At 47.2% G+C, this 27203-nt stretch overlaps 2 protein-coding genes across 3 annotated transcripts in view; one reads left to right on the top strand and one right to left on the bottom strand.

The window, feature by feature from the left end:
• LOC123595397 (A-kinase anchor protein 17B-like) overlaps nt 1-9711 on the top strand; it is a 29538-nt gene extending 19827 nt beyond the window's left edge. The window contains exons 4-6 of one of the 2 annotated variants that reach the window (XM_045473111.1): nt 341-471; nt 2642-2876; nt 5072-9711. In XM_045473111.1, the coding sequence (XP_045329067.1) occupies nt 341-471; nt 2642-2876; nt 5072-6712 (2007 nt within the window). In that variant the 3' untranslated portion in view covers nt 6713-9711. The remainder of the gene's footprint in view (nt 1-340; nt 472-2641; nt 2877-5071) is intronic. The other variant, XM_045473112.1, reaches the window with a different exon arrangement.
• Nucleotides 9712-12954: 3243 nt separating this feature from the next.
• On the bottom strand, nt 12955-21415 carry PGRMC1 (progesterone receptor membrane component 1). Its single transcript, XM_045473110.1, has 3 exons — nt 20989-21415; nt 17448-17603; nt 12955-14340 (listed from the first exon to the last, which is right to left on the bottom strand). Exons 1-3 carry the CDS (start codon nt 21314-21316, stop codon nt 14237-14239), a joined length of 588 nt encoding a protein of 195 aa, XP_045329066.1. The 5' UTR covers nt 21317-21415; the 3' UTR covers nt 12955-14236.
• Between the last annotated feature and the right edge of the window lie 5788 nt (nt 21416-27203).

Below are 27203 nucleotides of genomic sequence, written 5' to 3'. Positions count from 1 at the left end.
CTGATGATTAAAAAAAAATACATGAACTCAGTTGATTGCTATAACAAACCAGAGGTAATATACTCACATCCCTCAGACCCTGTGCCCAAAATGACACCGTGATGCCATCTATAGCTATATTAGAGCTCCTCAAGGGTTCTGCCAAAGGAAATTCTACAGGGCTGTTTGGCAGGTGACCACGAAGCAGCGGAACCATCTGGACACTGGGATGCAGAGAGGGCATTTTGAACTCCTTGGGTTTTGGATGGTAATGTACACACCCGTTCCATCTCGCTGACCTGGGACACACCCAGCCAGCTGGCAAACTTTTCTAATGAAGCTCTGCATTGTTTGTGGGCAGGTTATGTTTGATAGGACCAAACATTTCAGCGAAGGAGCCATAAGGAGGAGAAATCAAGAAAGGCTGAAATTACAAGAGCTAGAGGAAGAAAGGAAAAAAGAAAAGAGGAGAGACGAGGAAGAGGCTGCGAGGTGAGGAGACCGACTTTAACAAAGAGGGTTTTTCACTTCCGATGAGTGGATTCTTCCCTTTGGGTGAATAGGTGACAATGAGGTGGGGGGCAGTAGGAATTGCTGCAGATTGGAAAATTCTGTGGAAGCCTATAGTCTTCCGACTGTGCTGTTACAAAACCAAAATGGCCAAACAACTGAAAACAGGAAACTTAAAAAGAAGGTTCTCAGGGAGAACAAGTAATGAGCTAGATGAAGATATCTGGGAAGAAAGGATTAAAAAAGAAAGGATCAGGGGCTTTTATAATGAAAATCCTAGCCCACCAAATTAACAAGTATACCAATTTACCCCCCACTCTACCAAATTTTACCTTGCCTACCAATTTAAATAAAAACAAATTCTTTTTAGGACTGGAAAAGATTTTCTTCCACAAAATGCTCAGCAGTCAAACCAACTGACAGGCAGGAAGGCATGTATTTCTTGGCATTCCATTTCCTGTTGGCCTAAGGTCTTTCGGTGAATTTAAGGAGCCCCCATGTTTATTTCTTTGAGCTTCTCCTTGTCTTGAAATTAGGGACTTGGGCCTAGAAAGGGCGATTGGATTGCCAAAGATTTGCCAAGAAGGTACAAATGGGCTGGAACTACAGGGCTCTCAAAACAAGTCTTACGTGGGGCGCCTGGGTGGCTCAGTCGGTGAAGCGTCCGACTTCGGCTCGGGTCATCATCTCACAGTTCCATGAGTTTGAGCCCCGCACTGGGCTCTGTGTTGACAGCTTGGAGCCTGGACCCTGCTTCAGCGTCTGTGTCTCCCTCTCTCTCCACCCCTCCTCCGTTCACGCGTTGTCTCTCTGTCTCAAAAATAACATAAACATTGAAAAATTAAAAAAAACAAACAAACAAACAAGTCTTGCCTCTTGGCCCCTCCACTTCCATGTTTATTCTTGCAGTCTTTCATGTGAATTATAGCGGTTCAAAAAAGGAGAGAAAGAGTACCCCTTCACGGACCTTTCACTTTTTTGACTGGTGGGGTAATATGAGTTGATTGAGATCATGTCTGTGAAACTTGGCCAGAAATTGAGCCCAGTCAAGGTAACCATCGCCCCAAATTTCTGGACAAAACATGCAGTTTAGATAATCCTTCAGCTTTTGGCTAAGTCCTCACTCAGGTAACTGTCCCTTCTTTCTCCTTCCCCACGTTTCCATAAGGGCCTAACCAAAACAGTTTCATTTTTCAGAGAACAGCTATAAACAAAGCCCATCTTCTTCTTCTTTTTTTCAGTTTATGTATTTATTTTGAGAGAGAGAGAGAGAGAGAGAACGGACACAAGCAGGGAAGGGGCAGAGAAGAGAGAATCCCAAGCAGGCTCCACGCCATCAGCACAGAGCCCAACTCGGGGCTTGAACTCACGAACCGTGAGGCCCTGACCTGAGCTGAGATCAAGAGCCCAACGCTTAACTGACTGAGCCACCCAGGTGCCCCAAAGCCTGTATTTTTCTAAGCCAGTATGTTTTTATGATAGTGTACTGTGTTAAGTACCAGTTCTCATCCGTAAGATTTTCTGAGTGCCTTGACTTCCCTGTTTTATAAGCCAAGGTGAAGTCAACTCCACGGAAGGTTTTGATCTCAAGAGAAATGAAATCAGCACTGTGACAGCTGAGTCCACAAGCTGGACTGCTTGTGGTTTGAGAAAGTGGGGACTTCTAGAAGCCCCTCCTTTGAATTCTGTAGCCTTCCTTTTGTACACTCTCTCCTGTACATGCTTCTAACCAACCAGCTCAATTTTGTGTCCTTCTGTTTTGACTGATGCACATAGAGCCTTTTTTTTTTTTTTAAGTTTATTTTTTTATTTTGAGAGGGCGAGATCAGGGGAGGGGCAGAGAGGGAGAGGGAATTCCAAGCAGGCTCTGCGTTGTCAGCCCAGAGCCTGACGCAGGGTTCGAACTCACGAACCATGGGATCATGACCTGAGCCGGAATCAAGAGTCAGAGGCTTAACTGACTGAGCCACCCCCGTGCCCCATGCGTGGTGTCTTATTCCCTAAGTTGTCTGTGTCAGGCCCTGGGGTTCGCACTGAGTGATTCCTGGAAACCTAAATGATCCATCCTCCCCGGGCAGTGGGGAGGGAGCTGGAAGGAGAGCAAATGCCTAATAAATACCTTCTGAATGACTGAATCTTCATCATTGTCCAGGAAAAGAAAAGAGGAGGAGAGGAGAGCCCAGGAAAAGAGGAGGAGGGCCAGGGTCAGGCGGCGAGCCCTGAAGGAAAGAGACAGACACCGGCAAAGGAAACAGAAGGAGCCAGCCAAAGCTGAAGCTGCGCGTGAGCCCGACTCTTGGGAAGAGTGGGAGGAGAGGAAGTGCCTGCTGGCTCAGAGGAGGGGGGAGGCCCTTCGGTTGCTACGCGTCCTCTTGAGGAAAATTGCAGTAAGGCTCTTTCTTGATCAGCCGTCACTTTTGGTAGGTACTGATCTTTCTGAGGCACACTTCTACACTGAAGCAGTGGCCTGTTTCAAATCGACTCCATGGAAGACTCTTTGCCTTCCTTGGGATTCGTTTTCAATAGGCTGATCTCCAGTAGCCCAGTTGTGGATTTGCGAAAGAGGTACCCAAATTGTCCAAAGCACTTGTATCTCACCCTTACCGTCTGGCACACTGTGTGTTCCCGAACTCCAGGATGGTCTGACCCAGAGCCCTATAGCTAGTGTATCTTCTCTGAGTTTCTCATGGATATAACGGAAGGCGCCAGGGCGAGGGAAGGGGTGTTAGGTGGGTAGCCTTCCATTAACTTGTCCATTCATCTGCAACAGGTTTGGATGGGAAGGAAGAACCTTGAACAGAGACCTTAGGGTAGCAGGCTCATGTTAGTCTAGTCTTAAACTATTTGCTAAGGAATTTCTCACATCACAGAGCAATTGTTTTGTTTGGAGAGTTTCCGTTTTGGAGTTTTGGGTTTTGCTGTTGTTGTTGTTGTTGTTGTTGTTGTTTTTGGGTTTTGCCCCACTTTACTGACCTCCTAAAGATAACCAGGCTCCACAGATATCCTGGAGTGAAGGTCAGAAAGGTTCCCAAATTATTAATTTAAAAATGCATATTCAGTGTTTTTATTTTATTTTATTTTATTTTATTTTATTTTATTTGAGAGAGAGAAAGAGCAAGAGAGAGAGAGGGAGAGCAGGGGAGGAGCCGAGAGAGAGGGAGACAGAGGATCCAAAGCAGGCTCCTCGGTGACAACAGAGAGCCCCTTGCGGGGCTCGAACTCACAGACAGTGAGATCAGACCTGAGCTGAATTTGGACGCTTTACCGACTGAGCCCCCCAGGCGCCCCTTCAGTGTTTTTAAAGACGAAGAGTAAATGGCCTCAGTATCAGAGCGTTACCTTGATGCGTATCTGGATACCCAGCCTTTCTCTCATTAGTGTGGACAACCGACCCGAGTGAAATCGAGATCAGAAAACTCTCACATAGACTTTCTTTTTTTTTTTTTTTAATTTTTTTTTTTCAACGTTTATTTATTTTTGGGACAGAGAGAGAGCATGAACGGGGGAGGGGCAGAGAGAGAGGGAGACACAGAATTGGAAACAGGCTCCAGGCTCTGAGCCATCGCCCAGAGCCCGACGCGGGGCTCGAACTCACGGACCGCGAGATCGTGACCTGGCTGAAGTCGGACGCTTAACCGACTGCGCCACCCAGGCGCCCCTTTTTTTTTTTTTTTTTCTTAAATTTTTTTTTTTCAACGTTTATTTATTTTTGGGACAGAGAGAGAGCATGAACGGGGGAGGGGCAGCCACATAGACTTTCTAATAAGGCTAGCTGAATCTTTTAAATTTACCTTACTGATCTCTGGGGGCGACCCCTTTTTAAGAGTTTACCTTTTTAAACGTGTGTGGTGCCTAATTCTTGGCCCCACTGATACCACATACTGATCGCGTGCGGTCCTCAGGTTTGGATCCCGGGTAACGGGTGGGCACTGTCCCGATTGACGCGAGCTGTCAGTGAGGGCACGGTGCACGCTCTCCCCGCGGGGTGGGGCCCGTGGGCAGCACCTTTAACCTGCCCTTTGGTTGTGCAGAGCAGACAACACAGGCAGAACCACTGGCATGGCCGTGTTTTCTACCTGTCATCTTGCTTCTGAATGAAGCAGGTGAGAGGGGACAGCTCAGGGATATCCTCCCCTACAATCCACGGGAAGAGGCTGGAATGAAAAACAGAAAGGCGGTTCATCTTTTAGGCCAGGCGATTCCCTTTTAGACACACACTTCACCCAGCAGTCTCTTCTCGTTCTAGGATTTTCTGGGAAGGCTGTAGAGCATTTCTTCTTTTACTATCCCCAGCCCCTAGCGTAAGACCCGGAACAGTAAATGCTCACCAGTTTGCGCACGTATAAAGAAAAGGGTCATGTGCTCTGAAGGTGTGTAAACGGTCGAGCACAGACCTAGTGTTTGCGTTAGCCCGAGACACTTCATTCGTGCCTCTTCGTTCCTCAGTGCGATGTTGTTCCTAGTCTGGATCCACCTTACAGCTTAGAAACCACTTCAGAACCGTGCCAGAAAGCCCAGTTTTCTTTGAAATGTTTAAACCGTTACAGTTTTGATGTGAGATGTTTAACCTTTTTCTTTAAAGGAATCCACCCAGTTTAACCCACAGTGGGTAGACGATCCAAGCCCCAGAGCGAACCATACTCCAGGGAACACGTTGGAAACTCTGAAGAAAGAAGAGCTACACAGTCAGTACCTTCAGAATCAAGCAGAAGTGCCAAAATATCAGGTTGCCAAGTCACAGCATAAACAAAAACAAGAAATGAAGAAAATAAATAGGGCTCACTTACATCAATCTCCCGACCACCTGAGGAGAAAAAAAATAAGCTCTTCAGCTAGAGGGGCAAGAGCTGGAAAATCATTAGCTGATGGATACAATGACAGTTCGGTCTCTGACCAGAGTTCTCTGCAGAATGCAACAGTCCGAGGTCAGCCTCTTGAGGAAGAAGACCGCAGCAATTCTCATAAATCGGATTCCTTCAGATTGTTTCAGCAAGGGTGTGGCAGGAAACTGAAGGCCTATGAAACAGATGAATTTATTGATTACATGTTCACCTACTATCAGCCTCCAAACTATGCCCGTATCTGCCTAGAACCAAGTGGCCCAGAAAGCACGCGTCAGTGGCAGAGGGCTGTCCATGCTAAGGGAAATGGATTTCGAGTCACTTTGAGAAAACGTAACCATCTCTCCACCAGCCTGAGCCCAGGGCAAGCCCTGGCAACAAGACGACAGGCTCAAAAAGATGATGGCTGCTCGGAGATTTGTACTCGGGGTCCTGAGCATAAACCACAAAAGAGAGGAAGAGTGGATTGTGCCAAAGAAAGTCACAAGGAGTTAAATCATTGCAAGGACACAGCCAGTGAGGCTGGTGGTCATTTGTCCCCAACTGATGCAATGAGCCATCTGTCGGAAGAGATTTATGCTTACGAGATCAGAGATTCCAAATGCACCAGTCAAAGCCAGGATTCCTCACCCAACAGGGCAGCAGACTTAGAAATGGAGTTGACCGATTTCTTAGAGGACATTAGTAGTGATTCTGAATGCTTCAGTGAAATCCTTAGCATAAAGAAAGAAGACAATGAGAAATCTGTGACTACATATGATAGCTCCCGAGAAAAAAGATCTCTTGATGCTGCTGAAATTATCACTAGCGATCAAGAAATTAGGTCAAGTCCGCAGACCTGGTGTTCAGAGCGGAACCGCGACGGGGAGGAACGCTACTCTAAATACGAGCTTTGGAAACCAGTCAAGAGGTCCAGGTATGAGTTGACACGCTCATGGCTTGAAGGTGAAAACGGTTCCATGAGAGGCGAGAAGAACAACAGCCGAAACAGGGAAACACTGGCCCCCAAATATTTGTTTGATGAAGGCTACTACCGTGGATCCAGCCCCGGTGATCTATCAGACGACATGATAAGAAAGAGGAGGAGGTTCGATGATAGCACATTCGGCCAGAACGTGAACTATAGGCCCCCTCATGTGCCAATAACATCATCAAACAGCGCCGATGTTTTCTACTTGAGGGGTTTCCCCGGAAGAAGAGAGACCCCCTGGAGGCCAGACTACAACCAGGAGGTGAGAAGGTTCAAAAGATATGAGAATTCTAAAGATTTCAGGTTGAATTCTGATAATTATTATATTAGACGTAACAGTCAGGAGCACGCGGACTGTGGAAGCTATTTTCAAAACGGCTACACTAGTCCTCTGTATTATCAAATGTTTTGAAGTTCTTTCAGTTCAGAAAACGCTCTCATTCGCAGTAAACAAACTGCAAGAAGAAAATTTAAAACCAAATATAGCGATGTAGTTGGCAACTACAGAGCAAGAGAGCGACACTTAAAAGCTTGAGCAAGGTCAAATGCAAAAACCTTGTTTCTCTTGCCAAAGTATAAAGCATAAATGACTGCCAGTGTGCTGGCAAACTTTAGAAATAAAAAACATCCAGATTCTGAAGGTTGGTAAAACAGTGTGCCCGCAAAACTTCTTGATCCGAGAACAGACATTTCTACAGTTCAGCCGCGACTTTAACTGGGTGCCAGCAAGGGAGCAAATGAACGTTGAGAGGAGTTGAGATGGCCCTCTGTGGCTCTTTAGCTGTTCTAACAGCATCATTTAGTGTCATTTATCTTCAAAAGGGACAACAGCGAATGAAGTAAGGTCTTTTTATACCTTCTTAGCCTTGGTCAGAAACACCACGTGCAGCGACGAAACTTTCCTGACTTTTATCCAGAAGTGGCTGTAGGTAACAGAAGGGATGACAGCAAGGACATACCAGAGACTCCTTCACGACATCGGAAGGTTACGTGACCACCCACCAGAGGGAAATTAATCTTTTAAATATGTTCATAGTACTCCAAGAGTTGTCCTTTTAGAAACAAAATTTGGAAGACGAAACTAAAAGTGGCTCGGATTGTCCCTTGACGTTTAAACGGATGGTGGACCATTTGCAGAGTTTTGTTTTGTTCTCTCTTTTTTGTTTTTGTGTGTGTGTGTTTTTTTGAAGAACCCCACGTCATTCCATCCTAGAGAAGCAAGAGAATGGAAGTAAAAGAACCAGTGGGATTTGCAAAAGGAAATGCCGAAAGCTCCTAGGGCACCGATACCAGCACTTTGGGAGGACAGGACGTGGCAGTATTTCATTTCAGGTTATGTAATCCTTTCACTCAGGGTTGGATGACATCAGTTTGTAACAAGCCGCTGACTATCCCCAAACTGACTTTTGATAACACGTTAACAAGTGCCTCCCCAATCCTCAATAACGCCATGGAGTTAGGAGTCGAGGGCAAAGCCCTAGTTTTCTAGCTGGGGGAAAATGGTATGTGTGAAGGCTTTGTAAACTCGTAACATAAGCAGTTTCTCTTTTTACCTACTGGTTTTGGACTTCTTGACTATGTTTTTAAAGTGAGATATTTTATAGATTCACAAAGACTTACATCTTAACGCAGTGCATGTTCTATTAAGAGCTCGGCTGATTCATTCCGCCTTATATAGGATTTAGGACCCTCAGGGGCAGTAGATGACCTTTTTTTTCCCCACCCCCAGCCAAGCTATCCCTGACTCGGCAGTTGAAGACATCAGTGAGATCAGACTGGCTGCAGGACGAGAGGGTGATTTTCATTCACAGAAGTAGTGGAAGGCAACATCTCCCTGTGACATGATTCATTTCAGTCTTAACTTGATATTCTGTGGAAAAGTACCAGCCGGTAGAGCCAAGGTGGAATGCCAGTCAGTGTGGTTGCCCTGAGTGACGAGGCACGTTACGTGCTCATAACCAGCCAGCCACTCGAGCAACCTGATCTCTAAAGGGGCCACAAGATCTTCTAAGTTACCGGACGTAAGAACCACACGTCGTTTCATTGATCTCTTCTCCTCCCATTTAAGAGAGCTACGCTAGTACGTGCAGAAGTTTACAAGTAATGTAGCGGATTGTGTTTATCCTTAAGGAGATGATAACCAACGGACGGTTCGTTGGTTCTCTTGTATTCGGTTCCACTTTCAACCTAGTGACTCTGCCGTTAAAACTAGGTTTGGCTTGTCAAATCTGAAAAATCGTTTCGTGGGGTGAGTGCCTTTTCTCCCCTGAAGACTAGCAGTGACTATTAATGTTCAAAGTACTGTTGTCCAGAGTAGCCTTTTAAAGTGCTAAGAGCTTGTATTTTGTCAGACAGCTTTTGGTAACTAGGTATTTTTCTCCTCCTCTGCCTCCTTCTTTTTTCATGCTCCATGCCATTGAAACCAAGAACACTATGGGTTCGTAATGGAAAGCAGTTATGGTTGTTTGGAAAACAAATCTTCATTTCTGCTGTCATTAGATCATTTTTCTTTGCAGAGATTTTGGGGCATGAAAACAATTTGCGGCTCAGTAACCAGGCATAAAAAATAAATTGCAGAATACAGCATGTGCAAATTTTTTTTTTTTTTTTTTTTTTTTTGGTATAATAGAACCGGTGCTAAGTCACTTCTAATATTTTTGTCTGGTTTTGTTTGTTTGCTAAATACCATCCTGGGACCTAGAAGTTAGTAAAAACACTGATTTCATGTTTACTTTCTGTACCACCTTCAATTTTTATATGTCTTATAGTAATGAGTTTTAGATTTAAATAAACTTCTTTTGTGTGTGTGTGTGTGTGTGTGTGTGTGCGCGCGCGCGCATAGGCCTTAAACGAGGAAGACAACAATTCATCCTATACTTTTCAATGGAGTGAGTGGCTTAGTAAGGAATGAGATAGAACCGAAAATATTGTGATCACTTTCTATTGGTTCTAGTTACTTAGTCATTCTTTGTTGTGCTGTTATTTAAGTGGTGCAAGAGTTTTTTCTCACATCTTTTTTCTATGTCTTATTAAGTAAGTAAGGGCCTGAACTTGAAATTTTGTCTTTTTAGACAGACATCTCCATGTTTTTCCTCGTATGTGCTGATAGTGCTTTACGAAAACTAAAAACCTGTCAATGTATTTTTGTTCAATTTGTTTGAATTTCTCAGGTAGAAAGCTATGTAACCTGGTAATTTTGAAAGTAAGAACCAAATAAACGCATTTTTTTGTGTGGCAAAGACTGTTTAGAATGTGAACTCTTAAACGCTAATAATTTCACCGGGGCGGGGTGAGTTTCTACTTGTAGGATGCCGCTTTGCACTAATGTTGTCGATCCTCATTTGCATCGTTAGAGAAATAACACATATTTAATTTTCAGATATATTAAAAATAAAATGGTCATAGTGACTACCTACCGCCTGTTCATTTACCACGTGCATCATCTACATTTTCTGTGAAAATCTACGTGCCCAGTTTTTGGGTTGTTTGTTTTTAAGTTTCATTCACTCATTTAAGTTATCTCTACACCCAGCATGGGGCTCCAGCTCACGACCCCGAGATCAAGAGTTGCGCGCTCCTCCGACCGAGCCAGCCGGGCGCCCCTATCCATGTCCAGTTTTAGTCTTGCTCCTATGTGGGGGTCTGTTGAGCACTCGACTTCAGCTCAGGTTGGGATCTCGCAGTTCTTGGGTTTGAGCCCTGCGTCGGGCTCTGTGCTGACAGCTCTGACAGCTCGGAGCCTGGAACCTTCTTTGAATTCTGTGCTTCCCTCTCTCTCTGCCCCTCCCCTGCTCCCACTCTGTCTCTCTCAAAAATAAATATTAAGAAAAAAATTACAGGGGCACCTGGGTGGCTCGGTCAGTTAGGTGACCGACTTCGGCTCAGGTCGTGATGTCACGTTTTGTGGGTTCGAGGCCCGAGTCGGGCTGTGCTGACAGCTCAGAGCCTGGAGCCTGCTTCGGACTGTCTCCCTCTCTCTCTCTTCCCTTCCTCCTCCCCTACTCCTGCTCTGTCTCTATGTCTCTTTCAAAAATAAACACGAAAAGATAAATAAATTTTTAAAAAGAGCCTTTTTGCTTCTATGCAATTTTTCCCTTTATGACGCTGATGTTTGGGAACTGTGTCAGAGCTCACACAACTGAAGATCACAGTTTGATCTTCAGTTTGGATAAGGCGAAATGATAGTATCTGGACTGAAGACTATCCTCCCTTCGGCAAAGGTTTTTTTTTTTTTTTTTTTTTTTTTTTTTTTATGCTTATTTATATTTGAGAGAGACAGAGACAGAATGCGAGTGGGTTGGGGCAGAGAGAGAGGGAGACACAGAATCCGAAGCAGGCTCCAGGCTCCGGGCTGCCAGCACAGAGCCCGACGCGGGGCTCGAACTCACGGACCGCGAGCTCATGACCTGAGCTGAAGTCGGACGCTCAGCCGACTGAGCCCCCCAGGCGCCCCGGCAAAGGTTTTATCAATAATCTTCGAAGGTAGCAAAACGGACCCCATGGCATCTCATCTCACCCCTTCAGCACCTGGTGGCAGTGTTCAAGTTCTACAATAGCTGGGACTAAGTGGGGGTGTGGGGGCACCTCGGGGGCTTCACTGGTCAATCTTTGACCGTTCGGGTGTCACCTGTATTTTCACGTGAAGCATCCGGCACGCTGCCTCGAAGTGTTCTGTCACAAAGGCTGCCTGTACCTTAGTACAATCTGGGTACTTTACAGCTGAAAGGGTCCCTTTTGGGGGGGGGGGGGGTCAAAAAGCTCTCTCTCTGAAACGGCAAGGGCTGTCCGGATGCTTGTTCTGGGTCTAGGATTAGCCTGTTTGGCCCTCCAACGACGTGTTGTGAACATGTTGTTATGTAGAGAAGCCACAGATATGGGGAGGCGCGGCAAACACGGAGAGAATGCTTAGGACGCTAGTCCTGAGAACGCAGGGCCTCTGCAGGGGCTGGATAAAGGCAGGGGAACAAGCAGGTGTTCACCTCACACCTCCCCCACTGGCCGGGTGCCTGTAACCTCCACGCCCCCATCTTAAATGGCACCTTTTACATAATGTGGCTTCTGAATATGCTAGCTGGATTTGAGAAGTTTCTAGACTGAAGTCCTGCCTTCTAGTAATATCCTTTTACATGTAATCAATACAATGTTGATTTCATTCTCAATGGTGGGGAATCGGGCTATTTGAGATTGAAACTTTAACAGGGCCCTGGATGTTTTCCTCTTGGCATCGGACACACCCGTTCAGCTTAGAAAAAGGAGCAGCCTAATCTTCGCATCTGAAAGATTTCAGGCTGCAAGGAGGCCCAACTTCTCTCTCCCACCCCTTCCCAGAAGCACACAGCGTAATAGGGTGCTTGGCACGAAACAGGCAACTGGAATATTAGTTGCATGAAACCTAGTGGGGGCGGGGAAGAGCTCATTTAAAAACAAAAGAAACAGGGGCACTTGGGTGGCTCAGTTGATTAAGCAGCTGACTCTTGATCTTGGCTCAGGCCATGATCTCCTGGTTTGTGAGTTCAAGCCCCGCATCGGACTCCGTGCTGATGGCATGGAGCCTGCTTGGGATTCCCTCCCCCTCTCTGCCCCCACTCCCGAAATAAATAAATAAAAACTTAAAGAAATAGGCAATGTTTGGTAACAGAAAAACCGGAAAGCTGCAAGCCCTCTTTCGTGCAGGGAGTACATCCCTCGTAAGCAAACTCTGCCAATTTTAACGTCAAAATGGCAAAACAGTAATATTAATAGGCTGTATTTATACAACCAACTGCGTATGCAAATCTGATCTTTTGCTAGGAGGGGGAATTAGCTACCGTGAAAGAATTCCTGAATATTCTCCTGGTCAGATGGTATCTGGAAACGGAAACAACCAACCGTGCCTTGGCACTTGCTAATGCCATCAGCAGTTACCCCTTAATAACCTTGCTATGGACCCGAAGGCAGAGGTCTGCCTTGGAGTTTAGAAAAGTTCTGAGGCAGAATTTGACAAGTCACAAAAAATAAATTCACTAATTTTTTAAAACAATGTCCATTTGTACGTTGGAATTAAGGCAGCTTAGCTAATCTCGATTCACTGTCTTCTTAGGTTTATTTTTAATGTTCATTTTTGAGGGAGAGAGAGAGTGCACAAGCAGGGGAGGGGCAGAGAGAGAGACACACAGAATCCGAAGCCGGCTCCAGGCTCTGAGCTGTCAGCCCAGAGCCCGACGCGGGGCTCGAACTCACAGACCATGAGATCATGACCTGAGCCGTAGTCGGACGCTTAACCTACTGAGCCCCTGAGTTTATTTTTATTTGAGAAAGAGAGAAAGAGAGCAAGCCGGGGAGGGGCCGAGAGAGAGGGAGACAGAATCCCAAGCAGGCTCCGCACTGTCCGTGCAGAGTCCAATGTGAGCCTTGAACTCACGAACCCCAAGACCATGACCTGAACCCATCAGGCGCTTAACCGACTGAGCCACCCCCAGGCGCCCCTCAATTCACTACTTCACAAGATAAGCTGGTATTTGGTTTGTGGTGTGAGGGTCTGAGGTCTTGCCCCTTAACGGGTTTCTTTTTGAATACACACACACACACCTCAGGAGCGAAACTGAATATTAAGCTAAAGTAAAATGACCGAATCTGATTTCCGAGGTTTAAAAAAAAAGACAACCCACCACGCTATACTGGGTAAGACCGTTTTTATTAACTGACCAAAGCACTTCATTTTGTTTTCTGATCTGAGGTAAAACCATTAAACACGGTTCACAACAAAATACAAGGACTATTCAACTACAATTACAAGGGTTGGAGACCTCACTAGTTCATATACTTGTACGAATTCATACGACTGTACAGTCTACTTAAGCTAAGTTTATGGTTAACTGAAAAGACCCAGTTATCAGAGACCTAGACACCCGGCCCGACTCCTCTTGCGGCGGCTACTTTTGTCGGGACAGAAGAATGACGGTTACCTTAACGAATGGATTTTGAGAGCCGCGTGGCTACGGCGACCTGTACTCTCTTCGTTCCCCAGAGGTGGGCACGAGGGCTGCCGGGAGAGCAAACGCGTGTTCTGTTCGGCACGCCCCCCCCCCCCCCCCCGCCCTCGCGGCAAACCGGGTCGGACAACCATCGTCCCACCGTGAACGTGGGGATGGGGAAGAGGGTCCCTACATTTCCTTCGTCGAGTTAGCTTTTCAGGCAAGCCGGCTGATTTCTTCCAAGGCTTCCCTTCGAATGTTCAGATCCTATATCAAGCCTCACTGTATACCGCTGTGTTAGCGGGGGCATCTGAGTGTCCAGAGGACAAAAAAAAAAAAAAAAAAAAAAAAAAAAAAATCGTAAGGCGGTCTAGAAACATAGCGAATGTATTTTTCCCCAACTGAGCCCAGCTTGGAGATTTCAAAAAAAAAAAAAAAATTTTTTTTTTAATGGACAGCTTTCTTTAATCAATACCAGAGGCTTTGGAATACTGCAGATTTGCTTTAGAGGTAGATAAAACAGAAATCGTGCAGCTAAGTCAATTGAGAAATGAGGGATTTGCTGTCTTGAGAACGTCGGGACTGCCAGTTCATCCCTTTGTTCTCGGTTGCTGGAAGGGCTCTGCACATTTAACATCTTTACCTGCTTGGGCAGGGAGGGAATACCCAAGTCTTGCCTGTCTCTTTCAGGAAAAACAAACTGAAAGTCGGCCCGTACTGACTACAGAGAGAAGGGAACGGTAATAACGTCTGTATTACGGCCCTGCAGTTCACGGTCTGGATTTGCGACACACAAACGCATCATGCACTTGGGAGACGGGAGTTAATTGTGTATCAGTGTCACTAGTGATGTTAATTACAAAAACTTACGGCCAACTTCGAAACGTTTCTAAATATCGGAAATCACCATGTTTTAAAGACAGACTGGAATGTTACAAATGATTCTGCAAAATACAAAAATAGATATGCTTCCACTGGACGCTCTAATCATTTTTCCGAGTGCTCTCATCTTTTGCTTCTTCCTCATCGGAGTACACGGTGGGCTCCTCCCCCTCCTTCAGCAGCTTGCCCACGTGATGATACTTGACTGGAGGCAAAGAAAACACAAATGATCGCTCTCGTGCCTTACCCAGAACCACTACCTCCCACCTGCAAACATTCACTAGAGGCCTACGGTCTATGCGGCGATGTGCCGGGCTTCTTGAAGGTCTCTGTTAGGAAGGTCTTATGCCGCAGCCCTTGGTGACCGGGAATTAAGAGTTTTGTTCAGAAGAAACACAGAAGGGGTGGCGGCGTTGGGCGAGGAGTGTGCAAGGGAAGGCTGACGCAGAGTCGTGTTTGTGTGCACAAGTGGGAGAGCAGGGCTCGCTAGGAGTTAGTGGGAAGGGTTTCAGAACGCCTCACGAAGGACGACATGCTTGGGAGGACGCGTAGGAGGACGTGAGGCAAGAGGGATTTCAGAAAATGAAAATGCCGCGTACGGAGGCATGCAGGCGAGGCTGCACACATCTGGGGAACATCAGAGAGACCGAGTTGAGAGCTCAACGGCGCGGGAGGAAGGTTGGCTAAGCAGTGTGGGCGAGTATGATGGAGGTGGCGGACAGCCGGCCCGAAGCGTCTGGACTTCGTCTACAGGTGGCAAAGGGCACTGAAGGTTTATGACAAAAGAACGGCATGGGAAACCAGCGCTTTGGCAGACCAGGCAGATGACAGCAAGGAGGCCCAGCGCAGGGAGCCCAGGCGGCCAGCGGGCAGATCAGGATGTGAAGGAACAAGGGCCAGGAGTGAGCAGGACGTCCATGGGAATGGAAAGGGAAGGATGCGAGCTACTTTAAAGCAAAATTGGAAATACGAGTTAATGAAGTTCCAACGGGAGCTGGGGACTCTGGAGAGGGGGCCCCCCCGGGGGGCGGGGGCACGTGACAGGAGCTCTACAAGGGCGGGAGGAGTGAAGTGAATACTGGCAAGAAGCAGGTCCCTGGAAACCTTCAGGAAGGGAAGTTCTGTGGGACCGTGGGGACGGAAACTGCATCGCCGGGAGTAAGAAAGCAGTGGTTAGGGACCAGCACTTCTTAGACGGGTGACAGTGAAGGGGAGGAACGAGGACTCTAGTGGATGGAGGAAAAGCGGCAGACGGTGGTTTTTCCCAACACAAGGAAAAAGCTATGCATCGTTAAAAGCAAGTGATTGAGGAGGCAGGAGAGCACTGGAGATGTTGGAGACAACGGATTTAAGGGTGCAAACCAGAATGCAAAAGGCAGGAGAAGGGATCACGGCCCCACTGGCTGCATTCTTGAGGTCAAGCTAATGAGGGAGTAAGCCTATGGATGCCAGAGGCCAAGAGGGCGGGTCTCCTCTTTCTGAACAGGTAGTAACCAACCTGTCTAACCAGGTAGCCAGACCGGCTTTTGTGTGAAATGATCACTAGACTGGAACTTCCCTATCTGAACATGTTGTAAAGGTCCCTAGGGTGCCTGGGATTGCATAAAACAAATAAAAGGCGGGTGGTGCCCAAGAAACCTGCTTTAAGGGGAACCCACACTAGTTTTGAGTGGAGCTCCGGTGTCACAACAGAACTTGGGGCGGGTCTTAGTGGAAGAGGGAGAAAGTTTTTACGGTTTTGACCTCCTTGGTGAAGGCAGGCCCTAGAAGATAGAGCTTTGTCAGTAATAAATTACAACTCGCTGGTTTCATACAGAAGAATATTCTCTATGTGTACAAAAGCATCCTTAGGATACAAGAAAACCAGGGACTATGTTAGATAGTGTTAAATAGCTGAATCGTGTTTTCAAAGTAAAAAGACTTGCCTCTAGACTTGAAAGCTATACTTTGTCTGCTTGGGATTCAAAATCTAGGGGTAGAGCCATAGCTGGCTAATAATTAACACTGAAGTCAGCATTATTTTCCAAAAAAAAAAAAAAGAAGGTTGGATTTAGCCAAAAGAGTCAGTAATATTTAACTAGCTATAGAGAACAGCAAATAGAAAACTGCATTTTAGAATAAAAAATCTTAGGGGGTGCCTGAGTGGCTGTCAGTTGAGCGTCTGACTTCAGCTCGGGTCATCATCTCACGGTTCATGAGTTCGAGCCCTGCGTCGGGCTCTGTGCTGACAGCTCAGAGCCTGGAGCCTGCTTCCGATTCTGTGTCTCCCCCTCTCTCTGCTCCTCCTCTGTCTCGCTCTCTCTCAAAAATAAACAAAACATTAAAAGAAATAAAAAATAAATAAAAAATCCTTAAAATTTTTTTTTAAATGTTTTTATTTTTGAGAGAGAGAGAGAGTGAGTGGGTGAGGAGCAGAGAAAGGGAGACACAGAATCGGAAGCAGGCTCCAGGCTCTGAGCTGTCGGCACAGAGCCCGACGCGGGGCTCGAACTCACGAACCGTGAGATCATGACCTGAGCTGAAGTCAGGTGCTTAACCGACTGAGCCACCCAGGTGCTCCAAAAATAAATAAAAAATCTGAAAGCGATGGTCATGGTCTTTATATCCTGTTTCAAAGCTGGGAAAGGTTAGTCAAATTCTTAGCAGTGAGATGTTGCTAAAGTGATAAACACTTCGGTTTGACAAGAGCTGATTCCTCAATTCCCAAAATTTGAACTAATCCCCGTCCTCCCTCCCCCGACCCTCCAGCCCCAAAGACCTCAGCCCATAGCATAAGCCAGGAAACAAGTGTCTCCTTTTCCCTTTCTTTTTAAAAATGCAGACACCATTGTTGCTGGGCAGATTATAAGCATCATTTGTAGATGAGGCCTATAGTCAGGCTCAGTCAGATTCAAAAAGAAGCTGTTTTGTTGAACACAAGTCTCCCATTCTTCAACAGAAATGTGGGCTGCTTTTAAATAGCAAGCCTTGCTAGTAAGGACTTCTGAAATCCCTCTCTGTAGCCTACATGGCCATGATCCTTTCCCCGACAGGCCAAGCACCAAATCCTAGTGTGGAATCTAGGCAAACCCGTCAAAAACTTAAATAACAGAAACCCAAGTTTCCATGGGGAACTAGCTAAAAACTGGACGCAATCATGGCAGGTGACTCAGCACTGCTGCAATCACTTCAAGCCATGAACTTGATCCGTCCGTTCAGGAGCCTATCAAAATGCTCCCCAGTTTCAGGCTGCTTAGTAGTAACTATTGTGCTGCCGTGAATCCCATTACTGGTAGAAATTTGATCCAGGCACAATTTCAAAAAAATGCTTACAAGTGAACTGAGAGTCCCAGTCACTCAGGGTCTCCTGCTGGGCGGGAGTGAGGTCGGAAAGGTCGTCATACTCGTCCTTCAGGGCTTCCTTATCCAGGCAGAAGGTGGCAAGGCCCCGGGATGCGTCTCTTCCGGCAAAGACCCCATACGGCCCCTCTTAAAAAACAAAACCAAACCAAAGATCAGTTCTTTATTAGACGGACAGTTTCTCTGTGGTTCATACATAGGAAATAGCTTCCTTCCCCATCAAGGAAGAAAGCCCCCTTCTGCAGTATCCAATTCCATTTGGAAACCCTAAGTGACGTGGATGCTTTTGTCATTACATGGTGGATACTGGAGGATCTGTTGTCCTCAAACTGTCACAAATCAGTATGTTATGCATCATCATCCATTTCCTGTGATTTTCAGACCGCTAATAAGAAAGCCATGAATGCTTATCTCCTAGGGCGGGATGCGGTGGTAGGAAATCGTTTAAGATAATACTGAGCCCACGGGTCAGAATCCGGCTTTAGGACTGAACCCAGAGCCTGCCTCTCCTCTAGGCACTAGGGCTACAGCAGCGAAAGTTACAGTTTCTTAAGGTAATAAATACTACGGCATAAATGAAAACATTTCCTTATAAAATGTATTCTGGTCTGTTTTAGCGACTCCAAAGTATCTCATGGCGATCTTTGGTTGTGAGACTGTATTAAACATTAACATGTGGTATCTGCAGGAGAAATCATTTTATGAGAGTATCAGCGGTTCAGAAATCTCTCATGTTACATAATCTACACCGTCAATAAAGAAGAAATAGCACAGAGATCACCTCTGTCACCCTGGTGAGCTTGAAGACAAGACTCAAAATCCTCACACTTTCATGAAAAACAAAGACTGAATCAATATCCCAAACAAATATATGAGACATGAGAATGCTATTATAGAGACTTTTGTCTAAGGGAGCGGTGAATCATTTTGTAGGTACTTGACGTGGATGTTTAGACTTATTTAAATATTGCACAAGTAAATGAAAAGAATCCAGTGTACTTTAAACCATGTGCTGTTTCCCCAAGGTAGATTGGGTAGCAACTCTGACATTAAAAAGTTTGTAGGTAACCACGAGGCCAAGTATGAGAACAGATCAAGTTTCAATATGCCCCCTGGTCACTGGAAAGCTCAATCCACAAGGAATTTATTTGTGTACAAATGAGACAAAATTTATGACCAACTTTTGAACGCAAATAAGGTTCTAAAGAAAACCGGTTGTTTGCTCTCCCACTAGAGGAGGTAAAACCCAACAAACCCATTACACAGTTTTCACATGACACATTTCACAGTTTTCACACTGTACACACACACACACACACACACACTTCTAGCGGACATGGTAGCATCTAGTACTTGAAAATAGGCCAATTGTTCTGGCTTGGACCTTGCTACTTCAGAGATTATAGTCACTGAATACTGAAAAATGGCCCAAGGGGAGCATTCTGGAATATATTCACCAGAATGTACCTTCCCTAGAATATAAGCTCCATGAGCAGCCCCTTTTTCTGTTGTGCTCCCTGCTGTATTCCCAGTGCCCACAAAGGTGCCATGCATAGAATAATGGGCACCGGCATGAATCATTTTTAGGAATCCTTTGTAACATGGATTATCATTTGCACATGGTATCACACATTCATGGGCTCACAGGACGACAGCGCAGGGTAGAGACTTAGGAAGATCTCCCAATGGGCCGTCCTCAGCATTTTTCAGAGGGACAGCTAAGGCCCAGAGAGAACAATGCTTCGTGCCAGGTCACACAGCTGGTCAGTAATCCAACCCGGATTAGAACTCAGGTCGCCTGATTCCCAGTGTTGTGTTTCTGTGCACAGGCCTACATTCCTCCCAATGACTTTGCAAATTACAATCATATGATGATGGCCCGTGCACTTCTTTGGACTACTTGACGGTGCAGCCCAGTACTAACGGGTATTTGCATGATTATGTCCACTGAAAATGCCTCTAGGTGTGCCAGGGTAAGTGCCGATAATAGAGGTGTGGTTTGCAAATGATCTTGACAGTTACACGGCCTACAGAAAGTAGGTCTTCTAAATCAGCCACGAGGAAACACTGCTAAGGGGACGAGTTCCGTAAGAACTTTCCCACATCTGATCTTGATTAGTTGGACTGGGCGAGTAAAACAAAGCAGGAGTGGGGATGACGGGGATCACGGGTATGTGTGCGCGTCTCCAGACCGTTTCCCTCTCTCCAGACCCGCGAGCAAGAGAGAGTACTCTCGATGTGGACACACTCCCTGAGCTCTCGGTTTTCCGGAGTCCGTATTAAACGAGCTAAAACCTCCTTCCTCTCCAAATATTCTACATGGCACGACTTTCCAAACCCGGCCGTTTCTCAAAGGCGCCCCCGGGAAAGCCTCTTACAATGTAGCAGATTGCTGGACCTCCCCGACAGACTCCTCCACGGTGGCGGTGATTAAGCCGGGAATCGGTGTTTTTCCTCAAGCGCATCAGGTGATTCTGATCCACCAGCAGGCTTAGAAAGCCTCATCTCTAAGGCCCTTCGGGCCTGCTGTCCTCCAATGGCTCAGCAGTCAGCCACCCTCATTTCCCCTCCGGTTGGCTTTTCCTGAAATCCCCACACCCAGCAGCCCTCACAGCCCTACCCCTTTTGTTTCCCAGGATCCTCCCACTTCTCTCTCCCTCCATTTTTAATTTTTTTTTTTTTTTTGGCTTCTAGTCCTTTCTCTCGCGCTATAGACTGAAATGCTCTATTACCTTCTCATCTGGCCACATCCCCATTGTCCGCTACGTTCAGCCTCATTCCGCCCTCGAGCAGCTCCCTTCCCCCCCCCTCAACGGAATCTCCGCGTTCACCTCCCAGCTTTTCGGTCGGCCACACGCAGCGCGCGCACACACATACCAAACACATGCCACACACATACCTGACACATGCCACATTCCAAGCGCGCGCGCGCACGCACACACGCGCCTGGCGAGCCACGGACACGGGATACGCACACACACATCACCCGCCAGCGCGCACGCGGCTTCGACCTGCTGCTAATCCCACCTCCGCGCTCCATCTCCCGCACCTTCACGTTACACCACGGCCACTCCCGGCGGCAGCGGCCTCCGCATCTTCTCCGAGGCTGGACCTCCTCCCCTCCCCCCGGCTTCCCTCGAGACACCCTCGTTTCCCTTCTCCAGCCCGACACCGCCCCTCCTTCCAGGAAGCCCCAAACCCCGTGCCCTCGAAGCGCCTCGAACACTGCGCTCGGCGGTGCCCCCCTTCCCGGTTAGCGATCTCGCCCGCCCCCCCCCCATCCCGGCCTGAGCGCTCCAGCCTTCTCCCTCCACCCCCATCCCGGCGCTGGCGGCGTCCCCCGCCGGCCGCGGCACTTCTTGAGGGCCCCTTGCCCTCTGCCGCTGGGAGCCGCCCCGCCACGATCGCCATTCCTCCCCTCAGGGGCGCCTCGCTCCCCCTCGCCTCCCCCGGACCCAGCCCCGGGCCGGGGCCCCTTCTTTTGTCTCCGCGTCCCCTGGGCGGCCGCCGTTACCGGGCCCGTAGAACTTGCGGCCTTTGGTCACGTCGAACACCTTGCCGTTGATGGCCATGAGTATGCGCGGGTCCTGGACGCCGTCGAAGCGCCGCAGCTCGGCAGGGGTGAAGTCGCGCCGCTTAAGGCGGGGCAGCGGGGGCGGCTCGTCGTCGTCGCTGTCGCTGCTGGCCGCCGGCTGGTCCCCGCGCACGATCTTGTAGAGCAGGAAGACGCAGAGGCCGAGCAGCAGCAGGTTGAGCGGCGACGTGAAAATCTCGTGTAGCAGCCCGCCACCCTCCAGCTCGCTCGGGTCGGCGCCTGTCGCCGCCACATCCTCGGCAGCCATGATCTCTGGAGCAAAGGTTGGGCCGGGCTAGGGAGGGCTCCGGAACTGGCTGCTTTCTCCTCCCTCTCTGCGAGCTTGTGGCGCGCACGGATCGGCGGACAAGGTCTAGCCAGCGGAGGAGGCGGGGCGGGGCGGGGCCTAGGCGGGCGGAGCCTCCCGGCCCCGCCTCCCCCGCGGCCGCCGGGGCGCCGCGCCCCGCCCAGCTCGGGCCCCCCACCTGGCCTCCGGGCCGTCGCTCACCTCCCCCAGCCGGATCCCGCCTACCCTGGCGCCGCGGGATCGGCCCCCCCCGCCCCCCCCCGCCTCGGCCCTACCTGCGAGGCCCCGGCCCCGGCCTCACGCCATCGTTGCGCCATCCTCTAGCTAAGCGCGACGCAGCGCGCAGCCCTCCTCCGCACCCTCGCTTGCTCCTTGCGCCCCGACCTGTTCCGAGAGCCTCGGCTTTGCAGAGCTCTGGCGGAGGCCCCCTCCGCCACCTGATGCGCGCCGCGCACGGCCCCATTTCTGCTGCTTCAGGCTTCTCCCCCGCCCTGCATTCTGAAGCCTCACCTTTCCCCGCCCATCCCCCCCGGGGCCGCGGGGCTCTCTTGGGGGACAGGAAGGAAACTCTCTCCTCCAGCTCCTTTTGCCCCTTGGAGGCCCAGACTACCCATTTCCACTTTGGGAGCCCCCTTTGACTCTCCTCCACGACCCTTCTCCAGTCCTCCCCGCCCGAGGCTGTGGTGTGGACACCCCCGGGGTAGCTCCAGTCGGTGCACGGGCCCCTGTCCGACAACTCTCCCAATATCTGGGGAGACGGATCGGTTCGCCGGATTTAGGTTGAGTTCATTCTCGGCAATCAGATTTGCTCAGTCCCAGCGCATCAGCAAGCAACCCTCTGTGGTTAACGCGCTTTTTTTTTTTTTTTTTTTTTTTGGCTGAGAATAATGACCAAAGTTTCTTTGTTGGCAGCGTTCTTTTATTTGAAGTCTGCCGAGCTACCCTTGGCAGTCGCCACCTCCTTGTGCTGTATCCCAGACGAAAGCGGGAGTTTGGAAAGATCCTGAGTTTGGTCCCTTCCTTTCCTAGGTATTTCCTCCTGCCATTGCTGGGCCAACCGGCTGCACTGGAGCAGGCCTAACAGGGGAAGGCCTGTCTATACCCTTTAGAATCCTAACCCGGCTGCCCTCTTTGCTGTCACCAGCCCGGGGCGGGGGTTAGGGGGGGCGGAGCGGAAGAAAGGATAGAGAGAAGGGGGAAAAATAATTAAAACCAAGCCTGGTACACATCTGCAGCCCAGAGCAGTACTTTTCCATCAAGAGTACTGTTCGCTTGCACGTAATTTACTCCCCCCTCTCAACATGCAAGAGATTTGAGAGAACTGGCTTCTTACCTGAGAATTCTAAAAACTTCTGGCACAAACTGCTTCCATCCCTGCCCCCTACCCCATCTTCTTAAATCATTTAAAAGTACCTATGAGCGGAATAATCCTTAAATCGGGCCCACACTTTTTTTTTTTTTTTCACAGACCTAAATTTAGGGTTAGCTGAAATGGCCCTTTCAGATCTTTGATTGAATCAAGGGAAAACAGGCTTAAACCGAGGGCACAAGGCTGTAGTTAGACTCTAATTATCTTTTGTTTTAAAAAATCTACCGCCGAGGGGCGCCTGGGTGGCGCAGTCGGTTAAGCGTCCGACTTCAGCCAGGTCACGATCTCGCGGTCCGTGAGTTCGAGCGATCTCGCGGTCCGTGAGTTCGAGCCCCGCGTCGGGCTCTGGGCTGATGGCTCAGAGCCTGGAGCCTGTTTCCGATTCTGTGTCTCCCTCTCTCTCTGCCCCTCCCCCGTTCATGCTCTGTCTCTCTCTGTCCCAAAAATAAATAAATGTTGAAAAAAAAAATTAAAAAAAAAAATCTACCGCCGAGATTTGTTGTTCAAAAACAACAAACTTGTGAAAAAATAGTTTCATTTACATCTAATGACAGAGAAAGGGTTAATATCTTGGAAGAGCTCGTTTTAATTGATAAGAAAATCCATAAGATGATAGTCAAGAAATGGGCAAAAATGGAAAAGGTAGTCCGTCCACCCAAGGGGGGGATACCAGTGGTGAATAAGCATATGGAAAATGTTTTGTCTCAAGGCACCTGGGTGACTCAGTTGGTGAACCGTGTGACTTCACCTCGGGTCATGATCTCCTGACTGGTGGGTTTGGGTTCGAGTAGAAATTGATATAATCTTCTGTCATTCATAAAAATATTTTCTATCAATCCCACTTCTAGAAACCTACTCTTTGGTCCATACTTCGACCTCTAGGAATCCATGCCAAGGAAACACTTAGAAATGCAAACAAAGATTTCACTACTAAGATGCTCATCAAAAAACCATTTTTTAAAATGTAAGCTCGACGCCCAACGTGGGGCTTGAACTCGTGACCCCAAGATCAAGAGTTGCGTGAACTGCTGACTGAGCCAGCCAGGTGCCCCAGAAAATCGTTTTTAATATGAAAAAACTAGAAACAACCTGAATGTTAAACTTTAAGAAATAGCTAATTAATCCACTTGAATTGTGACAAAACCATACAATATTATTATGACATGCATGACATGGGAAAATACTTACGTTTTAATCTTGAGGCAGAAAAAGAAGATATAAAACGATACAGCATGAAAACTCAACTATGTAAAAAAAAAAAAAAATGCATTGAAAGGATACCTAAAAGGAAACATGTTAACTGTTGTGGTTGTTAGTTTCTTCTTTGCAGTTTTCTACATTTTTCTGCAATGAGCTCATGTCACTTTTAGCCTCAGGAGAAAAAAAAAAAAAGGTTTATTATTACTTTGTGAAATAAAAAGGAGAACGGTAATACATGCTCATTATAATAACAAACTTAATACGGAAGTGCATAGGAAAAAAATGAAATGCATTCTTTCTCTCCCAGCTCCCCAAACAATCTTTGAATGGGGCCCCCACATGAGCAGTTTGGTTTATATTTTTGCAGACGTATGAAACACACACACACACACACACACACACACACAGATTTTGTTTTACAAAACTGGGGAAATTTAAAAATAATAAATGGTTCATCAGGGGTTTTTTTTCCTAATGAAGAGAGATACAAAGTAAAAAAGATGAGAGTTAGTCATTAGCTCCCACCCAGATAACACTTGTTGAAATATTTTAAAGTCATATTTGCTTAAGGACATAAAATTCAAACAATGGAAAGACACAAAAATGTAAGTTAAAGCCCTTCTCTTCACCCCTGATTCTCTTTCCTCAACAATAACCACTATTGGAAGCGGTGGAAATGTCAGACATTGGAAGACAAATCCTGCATGATATCGAAAAAATGTGGAATCTGAAAAAAAGCAACAGGGGGCACCTGGGTGGTTCCGTCAGTCAAGTGTCCGACTCTTGATGTCAGCTCGGGTTATGACCTCGCAGTTTGTGAGTTAGAACCCTGCGTTGGTCTCTGTGCTGACAGCGTGGAGCCTGCTTGGGATTTCTCTTTCCCTCTCTGCCCCTTCCCGGCTTGTGCTCGCTCGTGCTCTCTCTCTCTCTCTCTCTCTCTCTCAAAAAACACACATTAAAAAAATAAAAATAAATAAAAAAAGAAACTGAGCTCAAAAAAAGACCCAGAGTGGAATGCTGGGAGTGGGGAAGGGGGAGAGATGTTGTGTAAGGGTACATACTTATAACTAGTAGATACATGAGTCCTGAAGATCTGATATACAGTACAGTGATTATAAACAACAGAACTGTATCTTAAACATTAAACTTGCGAAGAGACCAGATTTAAAAAAAAAAAAAAAATGTTTATTTAGTTTTGAGAGAGAGGAGAGGGCAGAGAAAGAGGGGATCCCAACAGGGCTCGAACCCGTGAATCGTGAGATCGTGATGAGCCGAGACCAAGAGTCGGATGCTTAACCATCTGAGCCATCCACGGGCCCCTAAGGGACTAGATCTTAATTGTTCCCACCGCTAGAAGAAATGATAATTACGCGATGAGACAGAAGGTGTCAGCTATGCTATAACAGCAATCACATTACAGTATAAATGTATCAAGCCAGTGTGTTGTGGACCTTAAACTTACACAGTGCTATGTGTCATCTCGTCTGTGCTATATTTTATATATAAAAAGTGGGGGAGGGGCGCCTGGCTGGCTCAGGTGGAGCAAGGGACTCTTAATTTCGGGGTTGTGAGTTCGAGCCCCACGCTGGGTGTGGCGATTGCTTAAACATAAAATCTTGAATTAAAAAAAAATTTTTTTTAATGTTTAAAAAGTGGGGGAAATGTTTTTATGGATGGCTGGGGGATTTATGATTTTCCATTTATCGCAATCCAATGTCCTTCCTGCTACGCCTCTGTATTCCCCTGGATGATAGGTTGAGGGAAGTCCTACCTCATGCAGAGGGTAAAAGACATGTGCAGCTTAAAACCTGAAGCAGTGATACGGCTTAAAAATGTAAATGCTGTCAACGCAGATTTGATGTTAAGGCGGGCTCTTAGGTGGGATGTCGGGATTGTTGAGAAAAAGCATTCCCCCCTTCTGGCTCGTGTCACAACACTCCTTGGAGAGGTCTCAGCCGGAGTTCGAAAATTCTGTGGGAATAGGGAGGGAGCGCCTTACTTAATAAGCCGTCTCCAGACATGAGAGTTGCATCATATATGCTCTTGGACTTCAAATCAATTTCTAAAGCCTATGTACTTGACCTGAGGGCTGCTTCTTTCCCGAGATATATGTTCAGTCTGTTAATGTTTCCACACTCCCTGCCTCCTTTAAATTATTTTCAAAGGTTTCCAGAAGCTTTTAAAGAAAAACAGGGCAATTGGCTGATTAGCTAGAAAACGTGTGGGAAGTAATTCAACTGCACTAGTAATCGAATAGATCCAAAAGGACGTAATAACAACGTACCCCTTTTCACCATTCAAGTGACCGGAGCATTCTTTTTTGCCTTTTGTCTCTTGAGGCTTTTTAAGAATGGTAGTGCTTGGTTTTGGCGAGCACACAGCTGGCAAGAGTGAAATTGCTAGAGTGAAAGATTCATTTTGTTCACCAGCGTATTTCAAGCCCCTAGACCACGTGTGCCTCAATAAAGTAGTAGGCACTCGATTTATAAATACATATTGTTGGACGCAATTACATTTTAAGTGAGTGCAGACTTTCTAGAAAGCCCTTTTGGCAATACGCAAATTATTCCTAATCTGTGACCCAGGAATTTAACTTCTTGAGCTTTTTCCTAGGGAAGTTCTCGGAGACGGGAACAGAGATTTGTACAGAAAAAGCATAAAGCGGGGCACCTGGGTGGCTCAGTCGGTTGAGTGTCCGACTTCGGCTCAGGTCGTGATCTCGCAGTTGACGAGTTCGAGCCCCGCGTCGGGCTCTGTGCTGACAGCTCGGAGCCTGGAGCCTGCTTCGGACTCTGTGTTTCCCTCTCTCTGCCCTCCCCCACTCATGCTGTGTCTCTCTCTGTCTCAAAAATAAGATAAACATTAAAAACAAATTTAGGAATTTTGTTTCCTTCCCTATGGTAGCCCCTGTACTTAGACCAGTGACTGATTTCAGTATGGAAGCCCACGCACAGACAAAATATGAAGGAAATACACGCAGAAGTTAATGACAACTAGTACATTAACTAGAGTGGGATTAAAATTTTTAAAAAGTTAATGAGAGCTATGTCTGGGTTGTGAGTTTATGGGGAATTTTTGCTTCCTTTTTTGTACAGGGAGCATAAATTACTTGCATTATTCTACAAGGCAATACAAGATTCAAACTTTTAAAAAGATAAAAACCGAAACTCCAAAGTCGCCAACTATGTCTTCTGTAATAGAGGCATATGGATTCCCAAAACGAACCAACCAACAAACCAAAAAACCGACCTATGGGTTCCGCATTTTCAATTTCAGAGA

The sequence above is a fragment of the Leopardus geoffroyi genome, chromosome X, assembly GCF_018350155.1.
Source record: "Leopardus geoffroyi isolate Oge1 chromosome X, O.geoffroyi_Oge1_pat1.0, whole genome shotgun sequence".
Classification (NCBI taxonomy): domain Eukaryota; kingdom Metazoa; phylum Chordata; class Mammalia; order Carnivora; family Felidae; genus Leopardus; species Leopardus geoffroyi.
This window is presented reverse-complemented; position numbering and strand designations above follow the sequence as displayed.

Bases quoted from the DNA above. Each gene is read 5' to 3' on its own strand.
- PGRMC1 (XM_045473110.1), bottom strand. From the start codon at position 21,316: ATGGCTGCCGAGGATGTGGCGGCGACAGGCGCCGACCCGAGCGAGCTG. The intron at 17,604-20,988 runs GTAACGGCGGCC...TTGTTTTTTAAG, and splicing joins CCGCAAGTTCTACGGGCCCG to AGGGGCCGTATGGGGTCTTT. The intron at 14,341-17,447 runs GTAAGCATTTTT...CTTTGCCTCCAG, and splicing joins CTGGGACTCTCAGTTCACTT to TCAAGTATCATCACGTGGGC.